The sequence below is a fragment of the Epinephelus fuscoguttatus genome, linkage group LG6 (assembly GCF_011397635.1).
Source record: "Epinephelus fuscoguttatus linkage group LG6, E.fuscoguttatus.final_Chr_v1".
Taxonomy (NCBI): Eukaryota; Metazoa; Chordata; class Actinopteri; order Perciformes; family Serranidae; genus Epinephelus; species Epinephelus fuscoguttatus.
Genome location: NC_064757.1, coordinates 64676 through 85197, shown reverse-complemented (window position 1 = coordinate 85197; position 20522 = coordinate 64676). Strand labels below are relative to the sequence as shown.

The 20522-nt window shown below is 37.1% G+C and overlaps 3 protein-coding genes and 1 long non-coding RNA gene across 4 annotated transcripts in view; 2 read left to right on the top strand and 2 right to left on the bottom strand.

Annotated features, from left to right (window-relative positions):
* The first annotated feature begins 2818 nt into the window (after window positions 1-2818).
* On the top strand, window positions 2819-4379 carry LOC125890300 (uncharacterized). Its single transcript, XR_007449540.1, has 3 exons — window positions 2819-2848; window positions 3940-4014; window positions 4096-4379. It is a non-coding gene; the product is annotated as an uncharacterized LOC125890300 (long non-coding RNA).
* Window positions 4380-4445: 66 nt separating this feature from the next.
* On the top strand, window positions 4446-8266 carry LOC125890258 (uncharacterized). The gene is made up of 10 exons (XM_049578816.1): window positions 4446-4472; window positions 4593-4694; window positions 4790-5022; window positions 5111-5289; window positions 5382-5472; window positions 5787-6134; window positions 6260-6377; window positions 6622-6713; window positions 7518-7715; window positions 8129-8266. The coding sequence occupies exons 3-9, from the start codon at window positions 4807-4809 to the stop codon at window positions 7662-7664; spliced, it is 1191 nt and encodes a 396-aa protein (XP_049434773.1). The 5' UTR covers window positions 4446-4472; window positions 4593-4694; window positions 4790-4806; the 3' UTR covers window positions 7665-7715; window positions 8129-8266.
* Window positions 8267-12594: 4328 nt separating this feature from the next.
* Window positions 12595-16317, bottom strand: LOC125890474 (uncharacterized). Its single transcript, XM_049579143.1, has 3 exons — window positions 16095-16317; window positions 14474-14517; window positions 12595-12943 (listed from the first exon to the last, which is right to left on the bottom strand). Exons 1-3 carry the CDS (start codon window positions 16315-16317, stop codon window positions 12908-12910), a joined length of 303 nt encoding a protein of 100 aa, XP_049435100.1. The 3' UTR covers window positions 12595-12907.
* Window positions 16318-19834: 3517 nt separating this feature from the next.
* The window catches only part of LOC125890275 (uncharacterized), a 45265-nt gene continuing 44577 nt past the window's right edge, over window positions 19835-20522 (bottom strand). The window contains exons 9-10 of the mRNA XM_049578841.1: window positions 20116-20178; window positions 19835-20009 (exon numbers count right to left, since the gene is read on the bottom strand). The gene's annotated coding sequence lies outside the window, so the exon portion shown is untranslated. The remainder of the gene's footprint in view (window positions 20010-20115; window positions 20179-20522) is intronic.

The window sequence follows — 20522 nt, the reverse complement described above, 5'->3', positions numbered from 1 at the left end:
TGTGGAAAAACAGCCCGAGGTGGACGAACTCCAGGAGCGATGGCCAGCGATGTTTCAAGAAGAAGAGGTATGAGTTAAATCACTGTCATAATCTGTTAATACTATATTTTTGTGAGTGTGTTGTACTCTTGTTTTACTGTGAAACTATGTCCCTGAAAAAAAGAAATTTCAGCATTTACAGACAATAGACATTAGACACTGGAATAGGCTCACTGGTCACTCTTACAGAGCTTCTGTATTCCTGTGCGAGAATCTGACAGAATCTAGAATCTATCATCTCTCAGTACTCCATCCAGTCCAGAGTCCAGTCAGGCAAACAACACTATATTTTCCTGATCTTTTTGTTCTTTGTCAATCATATGCCTTAGCATGAAATGTGTTGTCTAATTTGTATATTTCAGATCAATGCTGAATTCCTACGGATCACAACGGTACCTCTACAAGCACGGTTCTTGGCCAGTTTGGATAAACGGTAAATTAACGGTAAATCTTTGTTTTTGTTTTGATTTATGTGTACTTTTACATTCAATCTCTGTAATTTAACACATAGCTCGTTATATTAAGGTTTATTTCCATACTAACAATCTAATGTTTTTCTCTGTAAATTAATAATAAATCTTATTAATTTTATAGTTATATGTACTTTTACATTCAATGTCTGTAATTAAACTTGCAGGTCATTAAATTAAGGTTTATTTCCATACTAACAATTTAATGTTTTTTCTCTGTAAATTAACAGTAAATCTTAGTTTTATATTTATATGTACTTTTACATTCAATTTCTGTAATTAAACATGTAGCTCGTTATATAAAGGTTTATGTCCACACGAACAATCTTATGTTTTGCTCTGTAATTTTAAGGAAAATTTCATTAGTTTTATGTTTATGTGCTCTGTAATTCCGGATACAAAATTTGCAAACTTTTTTCATTACATCAAACATGATGTAAATAAAGGTAGAGTATGCAGGATTTTCAAAATAAAACATATAGACTTATACAAATATAATTCCTCTCAATCATCACTTATGACCCAGTAGAAGAGTGTGGTGGTCTGCATTTTCTCATTGTTTTGGTTTGTGGTTGGGCTTCTTCTGGGCCAACCCAGTATCACGGTGAAGTGTGTAATACACCCGCCGGTCCATAGGGGATTCCGTGTCAGAGTCACGGTTTACCTCGCCTAGGCGTGTAAAAGACACGCCTCCTTGAAGTTGCAGTACCAGCAGGGGGCGATCATTTTTTCGATGCCTACGGACCCACTTTTTTCACGGACCAACGAAAAATTTACAGATCATTCCCAGCCCCCTCTGCAACAGGTAAGATGATGATACATGTCTGATTTCTTTATTTTTTATTCGTTTATGGCTTTTGTCTAAGATGTTTGAGGTTGACTGTGAGTTTTATCATGTTAATTACATTTCATTAGACGGTAGAGCCGAAGGTCGTCAGGAGAAGTAGCCTAATGTTACCGTGTCTGGAGAGGTAATCCTGTCCAGCTAGCTCTTTTAGCATTTGTGCTAGCTTTACAGCTACCGTCAGCTGAGAAAGTTGTCTCTTTTATAGCTTTATGTTAATGTTTGTTAAAGTAGAGGAAGTAAAAGCAACGCCTGGGTTACTGTTAAGTCTGAACATATTACAGGACGCTGCGTGGACGTGACGCGATCCAACCCACCAGAGTCCTGTCATCTTTTTTATCAATTTAGGTCCATTTAAAAAGTCCTAATGTGGTTTTAAACTTCCTGTAACGTTATATGTGCGTGTGTGGACTGTGGAACTCGCTTTGACGTTACTGTTAAGTTGCTGATGAATGAATTAATGGTATAGCAGGTTAATAAACAGTCGCTCCGCAGGCATCATCTGTCACTATAGCAACGTGGAGTAGAGAAATGTCACTGCCTTGTTGATGATGAAATGTGACGCGAAGATGGGCTTGTCTGTGTGTACTGTCTACTCTATTCTGTGGTGCTGGCTCTCCACTATTCTCCTATTTTACACATTTCCTGCAACAAGTTAATAAGAGCCACAAGCTTTCTGTAGAAAGAGGATTGTCCTGCTGTTTAGATGGTGAATTAAATTAATTTCAATGAATTCAGCACAGTTTAGTAGATCTATATTGTCCTCAAATAGCTCCTGTCCTTTATTTTGCTAAAATCCACGCAGTGAACATGTTGAATATGATTACATATGTTACAGTTCTGCATTTATAATATGAGAAATCCTATAAGTCTTGCTATAAAAGAAGTAACCATTTTCTTTTTTCTTGTCTAACAGCTCTTTTTGTTATCCCTATATCCTCCACCTGTACCTTCTCATTAAAACAGACCAACAGCTCTTTTAAGAGCCACTCCTATACTGTCCTTGCTGTCTCTCTCACACGCGCATACACACACACACACACACACACACACACGAACACCATCTCTCTCTTTTTTCTGTCTGTCTGTCCGTCTGAAAGTCCTTCTGCCTGCCAATATGTTTGTCTGTCTGAAATGGCTGATCAGTAAGACAAAGGCAAAGCAGAGGATGCTATTTTCCTTGCAGACATGCTTCTGGCTCAAGAAAAAGTGAGTATCTTCAGTAATCTTGCAGTATTGGTGATGATACTAAAGTGTGTGAATTGGAGAGTGAAATTTGTACGAAACTTCTCAAGAGTTGAATGTATTTAAGTTGTATCATGCAATGTTCACTCTCTGTCATGCAAGGCAAAGAAAGCCAAGGACAGAGCAGCATCCACTATACCTGCTAAGGGCACTAAATTTCAAGTCCGATGGGTGGAGAGAGATGCAGAAGGACGTCCATTACTGAAAAGAACTAGGAGTGGAGAGACAAGGAAACGTGCTTCAGCTACAGGTGGTTCATGTCTTACAAAATTACCCCCCTCAAATGGGTAATATCAAGTAACTGTCTCCCTGGTATTCAAAATTCAGCTAACATACTGTAGCCCTATGTCATTTAATTGTGTTTGAAACATAGACCACCAAACTAGGTGGGGCCTCCAGTGCACATGCATTTCCTTTATGTTTGTCCTTTATATATATTTATATATATTTCCTTTATATATTGTCTTTTAAATTGCGCCATTAGAAAGGTCACAGGTTGGATCTGTTCCATATGTTGTCAACTTCATCTGTTTTACAATGTATATTTGGTATAGGTCTGGAAACAAGATAAATGAAGTCAAAATGAAGCAGGTAGTGAGTCCCATTCCTCTCTTAAGGAGATGGAACCATAAGATCCAAATCACTGTGGTGGTCCATTAAACCTTCAGTAGAAACCTTTCATTTGTCTATGTTTTGTCTTACTATTATGTTTTTTGATCTTCAAGTGCTGAGAAAAAACACATTAAAAAACTGTTCGTGAGTCATGGACCTAATCATCAGTCAGACCTGGAAATTACCCATGCCTTCATTTTCAGTGACTAATGTGAAGCTTGGTTGACCTGATACACAACTCTAAAGGTTAGGTGTGCCCTAATCGGAAGACGCTAGCTTTGTACTTTCTACAATAGAGCAAAATGAAGGGAATTTACCAGGAAAATTTGTGATTATCATGACAGTATTTAATGATTAGTTGGAAAGAATTTCTGCGTCACAATTTTCATTTTTACTAAAAACAAAAAAAAAAAAAAAGAATTAAAACCATGATGATGCGACATTATTGAGGTCTGTATTATTCAAACATGTTTTCTTTCCTCTGGGGAACAAGATTTGCTTGTCAGGCCATCTCTGCAGTACTAAAGTTCTTCATTATAATGATTTTTTCTTCTTTTTTCCAAATATTGACACCTCTGCGATTTAGATATTGCACTTGGCTGTATGTGCTGTCGATATTTCAATTAAATGTGCAGCCCAATTACAGTGTTAAGTTAACATACAGACATTGAATTTTATGCCTGTAACAGATGTATTTTTTATCTCTTTCTTGTCTTTGTATCTTTTCAGTTTCTGTGGCTCCCAGTGATGAGTCTGAAGAGGTTCCTACAGTGAGCCAAGACAACAGCTCTCAACACATGTTTGGTAAGATTACACCTTACTGTAATTAATTTAGTTAGCACAAAGCATGACATGAATGTTCATTTTATTTTATCTGTCTTTCAGACACTGAGATGCAGATGTTGAAGGACATTCTGACCTCATCAGAACAGCCAATGGAACAGCCTTCAACATCTTCATCGTGGAGCTTGCGCCAAACTGCAGCCCAGGATGAGTGGCGGAACACAAGGGCCCATCACATTGACTGTTTGCTGTTCTGCAACGAGGTTCCTGACAAGAAGTGCAGCCATTGCACATCCCCTGCCATCATTCACTGCAGAGACTGCATGCCAGATGAGTGGCTGTGTATGGAGTGTGACATACAAATACACACAAAGCTCACACTTCATAACAGGGACTCATGCATAGAGGAATTTACAAGCCCATCAAGCCAACAGTGTGCTGTGCCAAAAAGGATGGCGTGTATTCACTTGTCAGTCAAAGTAATTTGTTAATCTTTTTTGGTAAAGTTGTTTTTTTGAGTCATCTTATTTTTCTTAAATTCTAATGTTAATTGGATGCATTTTTAAGGCTTCTCCTAATTATTAATCTTCTCATTTCAGAACGTCTATTGCCAACAGTGAGACCCTCCCAGATATGCAAATGTGACCCTGTAAACATCAAAGAGTCAGCTGGCAGAGCGGTCATTTTGGTTTGCATTAATGGTATGACCTGTAGCTTTATATTTTAATTTTAATTTTTTGCCCCAGTGTGTGTCTCAAAATAACCAGCAATTTAATGTACTACTTTTTGTTTTTAGGCCGGTATGATTTGCACATGCCAAATCTGCTGTGCAGATTGTGTCTGGCACAGTGGACACCTGACCGGGGAGACCTTATAAAGAGTGGATATTGGGTGGCAACTGTGCATGCTGACACTTTGTTTTCAATGGATGTCTTCAGCACATTCGAAGAGATGAAAACTGTTGCCCCTTGTTTGTCAAGACAAGCATTTTTGCGGATGTTGGAGAGCAGGACTGTTCTCTTTGGAAGGGTAAGTTCAGTCTGGATGAAAGTTGCCTGAAGTAGAGGTAAGATAATATTAGTGTAGTTATTTCATCTTACTTTTTACTAATCAACAGGATGGGAAAATACATGGAGATGTCTTCCAACGAAGCTTCGTTGAATATACATTCTGCCAGTACCAATGTGACAGAATGGCCAACGTGGAACAGTTCACCTGCCCAGCATGTACACCAAACATGCTTGCTCTCTGTGCAAATGGCAACAGAAAACAATACCGATTTCGGCAGTCAAAAGGGTTAGTTGATTTACTTTGTAGTACACTTTGTAAAATAAACTGAAAAAATAATGTCTGAGGTTGATGAACATCTTTTTTCTTATTCCATTAAGGTCAGAGGAGCCATATTTTGATGGGACCTTTATCTCCAGAGACGCAGATGTCCACCATTTTGTTGAGGACGTCAGATGCAAAATTAAAAGTGTTAATAATGTTTGCAACTTTGCTTTAAATATGTTATGTGGCCAAAAATGACAATTGAGACAGTTGAAAAGTATGATTTGTCCATTATTTAATATTTTAATATTAAATATATTAAATATATTAATATTTTTTGTATTATTTGGTGTCAGCTTATATAACACAAACTAGTATTATGTACTAGTATGAAAATAAACTTTTAGTGTCTCAAATCACAAAGATGCCAGCTGATGTCACTCCATGTTCCTGATGGATAAAATAACTAATTTTGAGAAAATCACAGCTTTCAGTTTTAACCAGAATATTTTTTCATGCAGACTGCTGGGAGAGGAACCTGTGGAGCAAGTCAGTGGTCTGCTGCTCGGGAGACTGCAAGAAGAGCGAGCAAACTTGATGAAGAGGGGCTTGAGGTGGTTGTTTGCAGGCATGGAGTGTTGCTCAAGGCTCTCAATATGTACAGGGGAGAAATATTTGCCTATCCCCTGTTCCTGCAAAAAGAGCTTCAGGCAACCACAAAAGGGCAGTTCTACTGCACAGATATTGCCTGCAAATACTGGCCCTACCTGGAGAAGCTGGCAGCATCCATGATGGACCTCAGACCTTTGCTGCAGATGAGGCCATTCCTGTCCGTCATGCATGCCAAGGCCCATTCAACCAAGTGTGAGGTACTACATATTCTTCATCATACCATTTTAAATTGTAATTTGATTATAATCAATTAATTGATTTGATTGGAATTACATTACTTACTATAGTGTATATGAGGATAAGTTTCTCTGTGATTTGTTAGATCATCTGGAGTGGCAGAAACCAGGAGGGTGCAGGCACAACTGCAGGGGAGGAGGTGGAAATGGTAAACAGCTACCTTTCTCGTTGTGCCCTCACCACCAAGTATATGACAAAATCTGGTAAGTGTTTCTTATTATATCATGAAACCTGTCTTTTATGCTTTCTTTTTTCATTCTAATACTTTATCCAGTATGAAATAAAAGAAAGTTAGCAAAATTTGTAATATTCTCCTAATATTATAGTACATTAATAAAACTCAGTTTTGTCTTTAATTAGAGATTAATTGTCAGTGCAATGTTGAACTGAAATACCATGACAATTAATGGCACTTTCCTGCTTCATATAATATGTGCTGTTAAAAAGCCAGGAATGACATACTGACGATCCACGCAATTGGGTGGAACAGACGGAAGCAGGATGGCCTTCATCTTGCCTTGTCCAGCAGATATATCAAGGTATTGACCAGATACCCTGAGAAAGGATCAGGTTTTTGACCACATTTATAAAGAACTAATGAACTTACTCCCCATTGTGAAGTGAGCTGTGAAGTTGGGTGTCCTGAGAACATGATGCAGCAGTGGGTACATGATCAAACAGTGGGCTACCGATGGTACAGTATTTTATGAGCATTCTACTAAGTAGTTTAGCTTTGTTGTAGCTTTTTGAGTGCCATATTCTCTCTTTTTTATTCAGTTTTGATTACCTCCCGTTTTTTTTCTGTTTGTTTGTTTGTGTTAGGAATTATTTCTTGCCAGCTGTGAGAATTAAGACAGGGAATGTCATCCTCTTTTGTTTGCTGCAAATTTGTTGAGCGTTTGGCCTTCAGATAAACTTAAACTTGGAATTCTTGATATTTACTACCGAAAAAACATCATTATGTTATTGTTTTTGTTGTTTTTTAAGATTCTGCTGGTTCCCGATGTAATGACCTTCAGCAATCAATCGAACAAATGTTTCTTGGTGTACATCAAAAAAAAAAAGCCAGGCTTTATACTCAGACTGGTATGTTGATGCATCTAGTGTTTTTCTTGTTTATACTTACAATTTGCAGATTATTGGGATAGTTTTTAGTTATAAAATGTCCCCTAGATTTTACAGATACAGGGTTATTATGCTTTTTCAATGATTAGATTTACCTTTTGATTTATTAATTGTTAATTCAGTTGTAAGTATTATTCATAACAGTATTACACGCAACTTTCTGATATCTGCATACACAAACTTGTGCATTATGTTTTCTGTGGTTTGTAACTGTATAGACAGCAACAAAATTTGACACTTGCGACGGAGGAAATTGGGAGAAGAGAAGAAAAAACTCCTGGAGACGATCAAGCTCTACAATGAGCAGGTGCCACGTGAGGAGCGGATTGATGTGGAGAAGGTGGAGAGCAGACTCTCTGTGGTAGGACCAGACAGTGGCACAGATCTAATATGGCCATGGGAAGTGCACAGGAGTGGTACGGAACAGTTTCTCTCTAAACCAATTGTTTGTGTGCCTGTGTGCATGATTAAACAAACTGATTATGTACTGTATATGCTGCTGTATATATACACAGTTTCATTTTACGCTATTTCTTCTGTAATATTTGCACATATGTGTGTTTGAGTGTCAACTCAAAAACTGGTGTAATTGTACTGGTTGCATTTTTTATGCTGTCTGGGTCTATACTTTTTTAGTATCACAGTTGATAATAGAATGATATAATGACAATGTTTATTTTAATTTTATTGGCATGATTTTCTTGTGAATAGTATTGCCAATGCATAGACTACATACTATATTTTAGCTTCCGCAGGGACGCCTGCTATTAAGAACTTGCAGCTCAAACTCGGAACTTGTGTTGACGGGATGTTTTTTATGTGACTTCAGATTCCAGCAATATCCTCACAAAGAAGAAGATTTTTGATGCATACATGTCAAAAATGCGGCTTGAAGAGGAAAAGGTCATTGTGATGAGGGAGATGAGACAGCACTGCACCTGCCTCAGAAGTCTGGCTGAGAGCATCAGGACAAAGATATCAGAAATGTCTTCTGTCAGGGCCAGTGGTAAGAAGCTAACCTTTATCTCCTTGCAGCTTGTTTTGGGGATACTAAGTATTTGTAACCAACCACCACTGCAGATCCTGGTTAAGAACACTACAAATGTTTACAAGTTTTTTCTCACGTGTAACTCCTACACAAACAATTGTATTGATTTTGGTGACCCCATGACCTTTCCTCTAACACAGTGGTCTTTAACTCAACCCTGAATACAGGATAAGTTCAGACTTTTTGAGGTCTATTCCCTTTCAATGTCCAGTGTCCAATGTCATGCAGTGGAGGTCACATTTTCACGTCAATCCATCTAGTTCCACTGTACTGGAGGCACAGCTCAACTGCAACCCAGTTCAAGTCCACGGTGCCAACATTTTTAATTTATTTCATTACAAAAACCCACCAGACTTTACAGCCAAAGATAATATGATGCTACGGAAGTTTCTCGTTACAAAATGGAGTGGAAACCTTTATTCACTGTTCCTAAATTCCCTCTTTGTTAGGATAATTTGCTCAGTGGAAATCTCCAGGTTAGCGTCGGTTGGTCTTGCTAGTTGATATCCTAACAAGGAGGAAATTAAGCCACAGTAACTCTGTAGTCTGTCATACTAAACTCCTGTATCAAACTACATGAATATGTTTCGCCAGTAAGTCTCACATTGTAATGCATTTTTTTTATCACCTGTGATTTGAAAACATAAGCTTTACACACAGTCAGACAAAGTAAAAGTGTGTGTCCTCCTTTATTTCATTTGCAACAAATTCCAGTTTGCCACGGAGCTTATCTCCCTGGGCTTTTGCAGGGGGTCACCCGCCCCGCATCCTCCACGCTCCTTCATGCCATGAAAAATAAGTATTCAAAACTAGAGTTGATGATTGGTGGATGTGTTCTGTGAGTTTTACTTTGTTTTGTCTAGTTCAAATGAAGCTGGTGATAATGAGTAAAAATACTGCTTTGCAAAGGGAGTCTGGTTAGTTACGAGCAATAAAATAGCTGTTTCTGAAAAAAAAAAAAAGTATCTTACTCTATTAGGTATATTTCTGCCACAATCCTTTCCATTACATTGTTAGACATGTATATAAACAATCTGGGTCTGTCAGTGACAAAGACAAGCACAAGCAAAAAAAAAAAAAAAAAAAAAGAGTTAAAACTGGTCAACCAACTATTCATTTCACCCACTCTCATCATTTAACCACCAGCACGTTATATGTTTATTATTCCTCATTGAAATGTTTTCCTTGTGTATTTCTTTAAAGTTCTGTCATACTCATCATTCATCATACTCCAGTGTAATGTCATTCATGGTGACAGTGTTACTAATTTTGGAATAAAGCATTTATATACATGTCACTACATGAAATACTTTCCAAAACATGACATATGATCAATATCCATAGTTGAGTGTGAGTGTTTATTGTTGTCATTACTGCTGTTTCTTGTACCAACAAAAGGAACTCATTTGCCATGCCATCAAGTAACTACAAAACTGTTACAGGGCATGTAAACTAGTTGATGCTGAGGTGTTTTGTTTTTCTCTGTTTTCTTCAAAATAAAATAAGTATGTGAAATTGCTGATTGTTGATCTTTTTTTTTTGTGATTTTTTTATCCTCATAACAGTGCAATTCATTTATGTTCAGAGTATTTAAGTTAAAGACACAGGAAGACACAAGAACAAATTTATTATTTCATAATTTTTAATTGTTGCCACAAATAAATAATGATAAAGAACAGCAACAACTATCAGCATCATTATAACAACAATAATAATAATAACAACAACAGCTATTATTATTATTATTATTACATAAGACAAGATATGTCATTCATGTCTAGAAGGGAACTCCTGATTTGTGAAACTCTCGTGAGATTTGCACGCGTTGTTCCTTTAGTATGCAACAAGAACTATATCATTATGTTTAATAATGTACCGACATTGTAATTAAAATCTGAATAGATTAAGGGACAAAAAACGAGTGTGCAGGAATAGAGAAAGATGATAGTTTGTGCTCCAATTATAACTCACAAGGTGTTTCGCGCATCTGTTGAACCATTACTTCCGTGTCTGCATACAAACTATGTGCCACCGGCAAAACGGTTACCTTAGCAACGAGCACAACCTTCCCAAAGAACCCTTTTTGGTTAATAATTACTATCATAATACAGTGTTTATTGCTCTGAATTCATACAACAAGTATTATGCTTTTGCATTAGCATGTCTGTTTGGAAGTTAGTAGGGACTTTAGTACTTTTTAAAATCCTAATTGCTTACAGCCTGAGTTTGCAAACCGGAAGAACTACATATTTAACAGACTTTCCTGTCACTTTGTAATGCGTAGCAATAGGGAATTGTAGTTTTCTTTTGAAAATGACTGTTTCTCATAAGTGGTGGCCTGCAATATAAAATTGACAGTGCACCAGGGGGGTTGGGCAGATGGGGAACACTGCTGTTTGGGCAGATTAAAAAAAATGTAATGATAATTTGGTGAAATTCCATTTTTACCATATTTTGGGATGCCCTTTATTGGTGATCACACCAAACTGTAGCTCACATGATAGAAGAATTCAAGACCTTTGTATAACAGTTGGTCCTATGATTATAGTCCACTCTGTTGCTGAATTCTAAGACTTACAAAATGCACCAAAGTCAAAGTTCAGAGGTCAATATCTCAAAGCAGGAGCTACATAGAGCCCTCAGATTGTCATGATATTACTGTCCTGATCATAGCCTTTCTGGTGATGTGTTTGGTTTAATCCTATGACAAAGTTTTAATTTTCACCCCTTGGCCCCATCCCTTCTGTCAGGCATGCATTTCAGAGAGACATGGAGGGTGAAATGCAGAAAACTTGATTTTGAGCACATAATGATCAAATTCCTAAATGATAATGTTGTTTTGACCTATCTGAAATCAAAGCAGCCATTGTGTACCATTTTGAGCATGTCTTTTTTCCAAATAATTAAACATTTTTGACAAACCCTAAACCTAACACCCAGAAAATCCTTATCGGTTGCACCATATGTCAAGAAAAAGTTTCAGACTGATCAGAAATTAAAATTATGATCCTTTATGACAATAAAGTTGCATTTTAAAAGAACTGAAGTGCTCAAAGAAGTAAATAGCCTGGCCCTCAGCTTCAATACTGCAAAACTTCTGTGTCCATCCTACCATACTATAACTTTTACAGAACACCCATTCATAATTATGACTGTTTATGCTGTGATCATATGGCTATGTGGTATAAACATTTATTAACAATCACCAATTACTCCACATCATCACATAATTTACAATAAAGAGGCCATTATATTACACTTCCAGTAGCATTATCTTCAAGAGTAATACACCTTATACAAGTCTGATATAATTCTTGTCACCTCATTGGTGATACATGTTTGGTAAGTTACTTAATAATCACAATCAAAGTTACTTATCACTTTCAATAATTTCTAATTATTAATTAATTTCAGCTCCTATAAAAAGTAGAACATGAACCAAATCATTAGGACTGATCTATGATTAGATTCACATATTAAATTATAATAAATAACATTTAAAATTGTGATTGCTGACTGACAAACAGTAGGCAGACTGGTTGGGACAAACACTCACCATGCTAGGCCAACATGTAAGTTCACAATGTCTTTCAGAAGTCCTGTGCTGAAGTAAAGACACTAATGAGAGTTTCATTATGTGAAAAAATCAAAATCTAAATGTAATCCATTAGTTTACCTTGTTACTGAGAAAATATGATTGGAGTCATCTGATTAAAAGTAATCTAATTAATCCCAACACAACTGGTAATAACACAGCCATGTGGAGATGAAGGTAAAAGTAAGTAACAGGCACATCTGGTCACCCTACTTTATATGTTGCATTTTGTTGTACTGTTAGTTCTTAAAAAATGTATGACATACAATGTATCTACAAGACTTTATGAATAAGATAGCTTTGTATAAAGTTGTGTAACGGGCCTTTCCATTATTTAACATAATGGCAAAATATGTGATTAGTGTTAATATGTAATTAGTGCGAGTCACCTATCACAGGAGAGCCAGTATGGTTTCTATATAGAGAGACAAGGTAATAATGCAACTCTTTAAAAAGCTGACATGTTTTTTTTTTTAATGCATTGAACCAAATTCTCAGATAAACTGTATGTTGTCTTGGGTGTAAATATAATGAAGTAGAGAAAGAAATACAATAAATATAGTAAGACATTAAAGAAGAAAGTAGTTCATTTGGTATTTTTTTTAATGAAGATAGTAGTGTCAATTAACATTCATATATCTTCAAGTGACAAAAATTGGTGTGCAACAAAACACAACAGCAGTAATATTGAAGATAGTAGTGTCAGTGAAAATGCATATCTTCAAGTGACAACAATTGGTGTGCAACAAAACACAACAGTAGTAATAAACAATACAAAGTTTAAAATGAAATACAGCCACAAGCAGCTGTGGAGAGTTCCAGGTCCAACAGGCAGTCTTGTTTATGTTTATAACATTAAGAAGGAATAACAAACAAATAAAAAAAATCACAAATCTGACATGTAACAGTGCTTCTACACCTTCGGCACTGGGAACCTTGTGAAACTGGAGCACTAACAGGTGTCCTTATCCGGCACCCACTCCAATGGCCACTTCTTTCCACTGTAACACAAGTAGGAAAAAAAATTCAGATGTTTTGATTATGCAACTGAATGTAGACACGTAAAGAATCACATAAAGATTCCCGTAGCTGCCGCTTCCATTAGCTGCATTGTGGTGGATTTTATTTACAAACAGTATGCTAACATGAAGTACACTAACTTAATTACTAAATTAATTACCATTTCAGATCACTGATAAACTGCATTATGTCTTTTAAAGTCATAAATCATGAAAGAGAGAGGGAATATTTCCACAATTTTCTCACAGATCATATATCTGTTGAATGAAGATCACATGCTGACACAGTACATATGTGATGTACACCATCCATCCAATTATAAACTGAGTAAAGCAGTAATACTTTTCCAGTATTTATTTAAATGATGATTTTTTATGACTACTCTACAATGGTGTCAATAAATATATAATGATATTTAAAAAAAACTGCACGTATTACTACTGAGAAACCTTATAAGATAAAGAAAATTAGCTCTGACCGAATTATATGGGGCATATGAGCCATCAGCAAGCTAACAATGGAAAGCACTATAAATATCCTTTATGTACTCAAAGTCTTTATCTTTTAAGTATATCAGCATTTGTAAATAAGAATTGTTTCTTAAGGACTCGCTTGGTAAAATAAAGGCAAAATAACTTTTAAAAAAGCCTTGATGCTCCAGATAATTCCTCATCTGTTTGTTCTTGAAGTTTAAATGCTCAGACTTTAGTCTATTATAAGATGTTGTGACCGTTATGTGATCATAGTATTGTACTCATAAAAGAAGCCTGTTTGCTACATTGATGAACTCATGGCTTTTGTAGACTAAATGAGGAACAGATGATTTGTCAGAGCTGTTGCAGGTTTTGCAATGAGGAACACATTTTATGTTTTTACCCAAATTAGATAAAAGGCTGGATCGTCATAGAGTGAACTTATGTGGCTTAATATTTTGCCTTTTTTTGTCACATTTCCCCAAGGAGACCTATGGCTTTCACATAATGCAGGCTATTACAGCAGTACGTTTTTAGTTTGGACGTAATATATTTCTCAGTATTGACCATAACTCAATCATTGGTGTGTATGTAAATACTGCCAGTGTATGGGAGTGGTTTACTCCAGGATGACCATGCTCCAGTACAAAGAGCAGGAGGGCTCTCTGAATGGTTTAATGAAGATGAAAATTATGTAAGTCATGATGCTATAGCCTTTGCACTCATGAAATCTTAACTCAGTTGAAAACCTATAGGAGTCTCCATCACCATCATCAAAGTAACAAATGGGGGAATATCTTTTGGAAGAGACTTGTTGAATCAATGACAAGGCACACTGAAGCTGTTCTAGTGGCTCTTGTTGGATCTTACTTAAACACTTTATGCTGTGTATATTAAACATAGTCATGAGCACGTACTGAGCACCTATTCAACAGCATTATAGACAAACTTAACCATAGAAATGTATCTTAAATATGGCAACAGTTTATACTTGTCACACTAATTATCTATGTGCAACACTTGATAAGTTATACATACCAGAGTTTGCATGGTTCCCACTCCACAATCTTCATTTTTTGGCCCTTAAAAATAGAGAGACTTTTCTTAGTTTCAAATCTTTGCCATACAGCAATAACCAAAAATATCAGCCCTTTTTGACTGTAACATTCTCTAACATGAGACCTTCCAGAAAACATGAAATTCAGAGACTTTTCCAATGGATGAAAAAACAACCACGCAGAGCTGGAAGTATCACATTAAGAATCTTAGACTTAAATTTGTTAAGTTTTGCTCCCACAGTTTAAAAACAACTTAAAATTAATTCCAGGAGCTTTACCTGGAATTGTGTCATCGCCAAATTTGTATTGTAACAGTTGAGTTCTTACAGTCCAAAAGGGCCTTGTATGTCCTGTTACCAAAAGGGAACACTTGAACTATTGAAACTATTTTCACTAACACAAAGTTTATAATTTTGAATTTCTTGATTACAGATGGGGCTGAATTCCTGTGACAGGGACTGTGTTTGAGTGGGATTATAATTAACCTTCATAAATTTGCATTTGGAAACCCTCTTCACAGGGTAAAAGTCTTGGCTCCCTGACACTGTATGTGGGCATTCTGAAAGGAAAACATATTAAATTCATAAAGCTTAATACTACATTAAACAAGCCTTTACAGAATGATAACAGGTTATTGAGATCACATAGTTTATACTTAGTCTCAGTTTTCTTTTTGTAGTTATTCTGGTACAAAATCTGTAAGCAATGCTGGTAAATTTAAAACAAAGTAAATCAGTCTTGCAGTGTCTTGGAGGTGTGGATCACTTTCTCACAACCCAGAGTAAAGTTCATTTGACTGTGAAAAAACAGAGCACTTGTACATTGTACAATCTGCTCCAAAATTACTTGTTAGTGGCAATGTCTATGGACTGGACACACTTACTGTATGAATTAGGGGAAATGTGTAAAACAGCCAAACACACAGAATGAGTGCCGTGGGGAAAATATTGGTTATTGTGCTCAAGACCACCTAAACTGAGAGCAAGTCATGATCAAGACTAGATCAGTCCCACTCTACATAATACACTCTATAAAATGTGAAGCATTCAAACCATAAGCACTTAAGGTTAGAGCTGCAACTATTAATTGATTGGTAATCAAATATGAAATTAATCTAGTCTTTTTTTAATAAATAAAAAAACATACAAATTCTGAATACAGCTACTTAATATGTTAATAGTTCCTGGTTTCTTTACTCCTTTCTAACAGTAAACTGAATGTCTTTGAGTTGTAAACAAAACAGGACATTTGAGGACGTCATCTTGTACTTTGGAAAACACTCATCAGCATTTTTCAACATTTTATGAGATTTCCTGGATCAACAAATGATTGGTTAATTGAGGAAATAATTGACAGATTAATCAATATATAAGTGTGTTTAGAAATTGTTTGAAATTACAAATGACTCAAGATCTTGGTTGCATTTTAAACAGGAAGTTTGACATCAAATCATAGTAAATTTCAAACCTGTTATTAAATAGATACATTTTAATATATTGCCCAAACCTAATAGGCCACAACCCCTTACAAATGCATATACAGCCATCATGAAGACTTACAAAAATGAATGTCAAATCAAATTTACAAACAGTAAAACACACCTTTCCTTTTCCGTGTTCTGTGTGCTGGGGATTCTGTCAGGGCTGCATGTGGTCCTGCTGAGGCTGCCAAGATTCCACTTTGGGCTGCTGGTGGCGTGGTCAGTGGTGGCCTGATCAGTGGTGGCGTGGTCAGTGGTGGTGTGGTCAGTGGTGGCCTGATCAGTGGTGGCGTGGTCAGTGGTGGCCTGATCAGTGGTGGCGTGGTCAGTGGTGGTGTGGTCATGGTGGCCTGGTCAGTGGTGGTGTGGTCAGTGGTGGCGTGGTCAGTGGTGGCCTGATCAGTGGTGGCGTGGTCAGTGGTGGCGTGGTCAGTGGTGGCCTGGTCAGTGGTGGTGTGGTCAGTGGTGGTGTGGTCAGTGGTGGCCTGATCAGTGGTGGCGTGGTCAGTGGTGGCCTAGTCATTGGTGGCCCAGTCAGTGGTGGCATGGCCAGTGGCGGTGTGGTCACTGGGGCCACTGAGGCTGCTGGGGGATCAAGGGCCACTGGTATTGGAGAGTCTGGTGAAGCCAGTGGTGTTCCAGCTAGAGGATCAACTCGGGTAGATGAGGGTTCACCCAGTTGTCCTGTGGCGTCTTGTGGTAACCAGCCTCCATTGGAAAAGAAGTGAATTATTGAGAGTAAAAATACTTTCACTAATTTAAGTTACATTGCATAATTTGCTAAAAAAACAAAACAATGTATAGAGTTATATAAACAGAATCCCTCAAAACCATCAGAACATTTCTGGGCTTCAGCCTCTTTAGCAGTGATTAGCCCCCAGTCAACACAGCGCACAGATTCTGAGGTCAGAACTTAGTGGCAAACAGTCAGATCACACATCAGTCTTTTTGAGTGGACACAAACAGCATATAGGATTGTGTCGTCTGTATTCACAGACAGGCAGTGGGCCTATATATTGCTGCTTTAGAATGTAACAGCTGGGAACCATTTTGAAAATAATGTCTTTGATTTACTTCACTTCTTCCACCTGAAGCTTGCTCACCTAAATTACAATTTATGTCTCTTTCAATCTCACTTGTTCGTTGAGCCGGGGAGGAGGGGCAAAGTTTGAATGGTGTGTTTATAAACAATGTTGCTGATTTTGACTTTAAAGTTTACTCAAAAAGAGCTTTTAGTCCAAAAACAAGTGCTTTATAAGCAATAACAATTATTATGAAATGATTACCTTTATGTAAAAAGCATTAATTTCCTGATGTCTGTAGATACCAGTATAAAGCTGCCTCATCATATTGAACCCCGCCCTTCTCACTGTATTCCAACTAAAGCAAATTCATGTAAATAAATAACATGTTTCAACTATGTCTATTCAAGCAAGTGTAGACTCCACAAAAATAATCCTTTATATATCCAGCTAACCCATTAAAAATAATCGGCATGGTTGTGCAGTCTGACTGTTTTTGTTGGAAATTTCTATTGAAAATTATATTACAAACATAAATATTAACAGTAGTGTGATCTATTTATTACACTAGTACATTGCAAATTTGTACAACTCATAATAGAAACAGATGTGTCTACTGGCTGTAGTTGATTGGTTGTTCTACCAAACTACTTTTACAAAGCAGAAGTTATTTAACATGACGACTGTTCCCAAGACGGTGTCACATGATGAAGATGTGAAGATGAGATAGTCTACTACACTTCACTTTATTTTTACTGAAACTATATCATTAAATTACGGCATGGCTAATTTCCTTGTCTCACTATACAATTTGAATGTGCTGTACGTTCATTAAACTATGTTGCTAATGCAGTAGTAGTATTCTGTGACATACATTCACATAATTCATTGTATGCCAATACACTCCTAGCTGTGATGTCAGGGTTAATTACATTTGTTTTCTACACAGTTAATGTCATAAACACAGTGTATAATAAAGGCTGTTCAACATGAGGACTGGAATCTTTGTTTGTTTGTCTTCAGTTTAGGGCCACACTAGCTTATCAGCCTAAATGAGTCTCATGATTTACCTGTAAGACTCAAGTTTTACTGCATTTCTTTGTCATTTGTGATGTCAAAAACTCAGATTTTACACGCAGTCAGAAACTAAAAGTGTGTATCCTGCTCATACTTTAGTTATAAAAGTGCACCAAAAAGTGTCTCTTCTGCCAGGCTGCTGTCAGCTGAACAGCCAATCACAGTGGACAGCAGTAGAAGAGGTTGTACCACCGACCACTGCCTGGTTCAAAAGTGGTTTAGCTGATTTCACTGACTGAAATACATGGGGATTTGATGTGACGCATCACACTGGAAGAGCAGAGCAGAGATTTTTACCAGCTATATAGACTGTCTTTGTTGTGTGCTGGTTGTGTTTTCTGAGGAGACTGTTATTACTGTTGCAATGACTTGATGTTGCTCTCTTGCTATTGTTATTACTGAAGCTGCTGTGTCATGAATATGTTCTATTTTTATATAATAGTGTCTTTTAGCAGAGAAATTATTCTGTGTTTCCTGCCCAGGGACTACAGATGAAAATTAGCTTACTGCTAACTCTGGTGTGGCTAAGTAGCTCTGCACTGTCCCTGTTAAACAAACAAACAAACGAACAAATAAATTTAAAGAGGGACAGATGACAGATACTCGACTTTGTTGTGTGAATGTTGGGTTTTGACAGATGCAGCTGTTTACCTGTTTGAGGGCGGCATAGCTGTGCAAGAGGGAAAAATAGACAAGCCATTAAAAAAATAGAGATGAGCTGTGCGATAGCTGCACGGGCACATACGTCTGCCATGTTCAGTGGAGCAGCTTTAACTAATTATAATGGCCGCTCTCTGCTGGAGACATGTTGTGGCTGAGGTGTTGTGCCACATTTGTGCCCCATATGTGCTCCTGTGTTGCCCTGTGTATAATGATGCAGTTAAATACAAGAGTACCAAGATTTGACTGACAAAAAGTTGACTTGGGGTCTTCCTGACAAATAACTTGAATTACTGTTTTTTTCAGGGGCAGCTCCAGTCTTACCTTTATGATATTAACAATAAATATTTAATACTTTTAAGTATTCAATTACTCTCCTTCATTTTCTTTGTACGTGATGATTTAAAGTAGCCTGGGAGTTAATTTTTCAAGCAGAATTTAATTTATTGCTGCACGAGGGAAACAAATCATACATAACTTTTAGGATTTGTTTTGATAAATGTTAAAAATGGTTCACAATAATCTGTTTTGTTTTCTCATAATCCAATACACAGATAACCCATTTTACAATTGTATTTCATATCATTCAGCCACTAAGAGCATGGGACCAAGCACAGATTTAGGGTGTTGCCTTCAGTTCAATTCAAATGCAATGAGTGAGAGAAAAAAGTAGTCTATCTATGTGTTAGAAATTTTTTAGAAAATTTAAAAAAATTTCACCTCCTAAATCCACATCAGAGTTCAAACTTTGTCCCTCTTCTAATAAATAAGACATTCTTACCTTGAATAACAATGTCATACAGGCTCTTCATCCTCTCCAGGCATGTGGTGGAGGTTTCTGAGAGCTGGCAACGGGGTGCCAAAACCTCTGAAACCCAAGAACCAGGTTTCCTCCCAGCCTTTGAGACAAACAAAACAGCCCTTACTCCAAGGGCCTGCAATTTTTCGAGCTACAAAGGGCACACACACATACACACAACAACAACAATAAAAGATATTAATATAAAAAGCAACATTTGGAAACTGCACAGAATTTAAACAATAAAAGGGATAACATACCAATATGTAACCTTCATCGCAAATATGCGAGGTGGTCCTATTTTTCATGTGGGTATTGACCCAGCTCTTACGCTTCTTGTCAAAATTTTCAATTTTATTCTTGAGCCTCAACTTTCGTGGCTGCTCAGCTTTGCATATCTTGCAGGTTTTGCAGGCCACATTAAGCTGTGCGTTGCAGACCACACACTCCCTCAACGTGGATCCCTGGCTTGGCATTTCTATCAGGGATAGAGAGTGTGTGTGTGAGAGAGAGAAAGACTCACATTTTATGATAAACCATGTTCACTGAGAGAACAAGATTAAAAACAGAAAAGCAAAACTTACTTGAAGACAGCGTATACTTATAAAGATGGTAGGCTAAGGTGGAGGTTAAGGGGTGGATCACACCTAGAGTTGTTAGACAGAAGAAAACAAACACATGGTTAATTCTCTTGCAGACAATATAGATCTACTAAACTGTGCTGAATTCACTGAAATTAATTCAATTCACCATCTAAACAGCAGGACAATCCTCTTTCTACAGAAAGCTTGTGACTGTTATTAACTTGTTGCAGAAAATGTGTAAAATAGGAGAATAGTGGAGAGCCTGCACCACAGAATAGAGTAGACAGTACACACAGACAAGCCCATCTTCGCGTCACATTTCATCATCAACAAGGCAGTGACATTTCTCTACTCCACGTTGCTATAGTGACAGATGATGCCTGCGGAGCGACTGTTTATTAACCTGC

What these genes read in the sequence shown, in the direction of transcription:
- LOC125890474 (XM_049579143.1), bottom strand. Translation starts at nt 16,317, where the DNA reads ATGACCACACCACCACTGACCACGCCACCACTGATCAGGCCACCACTG. An exon ending in CAGAACACGGAAAAGGAAAG is followed by an intron (nt 14,518 to 16,094) that starts GTGTGTTTTACT and finishes TCTATTTTTAAG; the next exon opens with GGCCAAAAAATGAAGATTGT. An exon ending in TGGGAACCATGCAAACTCTG is followed by an intron (nt 12,944 to 14,473) that starts GTATGTATAACT and finishes CTTGTGTTACAG; the next exon opens with TGGAAAGAAGTGGCCATTGG.
- LOC125890258 (XM_049578816.1), top strand. Translation starts at nt 4,807, where the DNA reads ATGCCAAATCTGCTGTGCAGATTGTGTCTGGCACAGTGGACACCTGAC. An exon ending in CAAGTATATGACAAAATCTG is followed by an intron (nt 6,378 to 6,621) that starts GTAAGTGTTTCT and finishes GCTGTTAAAAAG; the next exon opens with CCAGGAATGACATACTGACG. An exon ending in TGTCCAGCAGATATATCAAG is followed by an intron (nt 6,714 to 7,517) that starts GTATTGACCAGA and finishes GTAACTGTATAG; the next exon opens with ACAGCAACAAAATTTGACAC.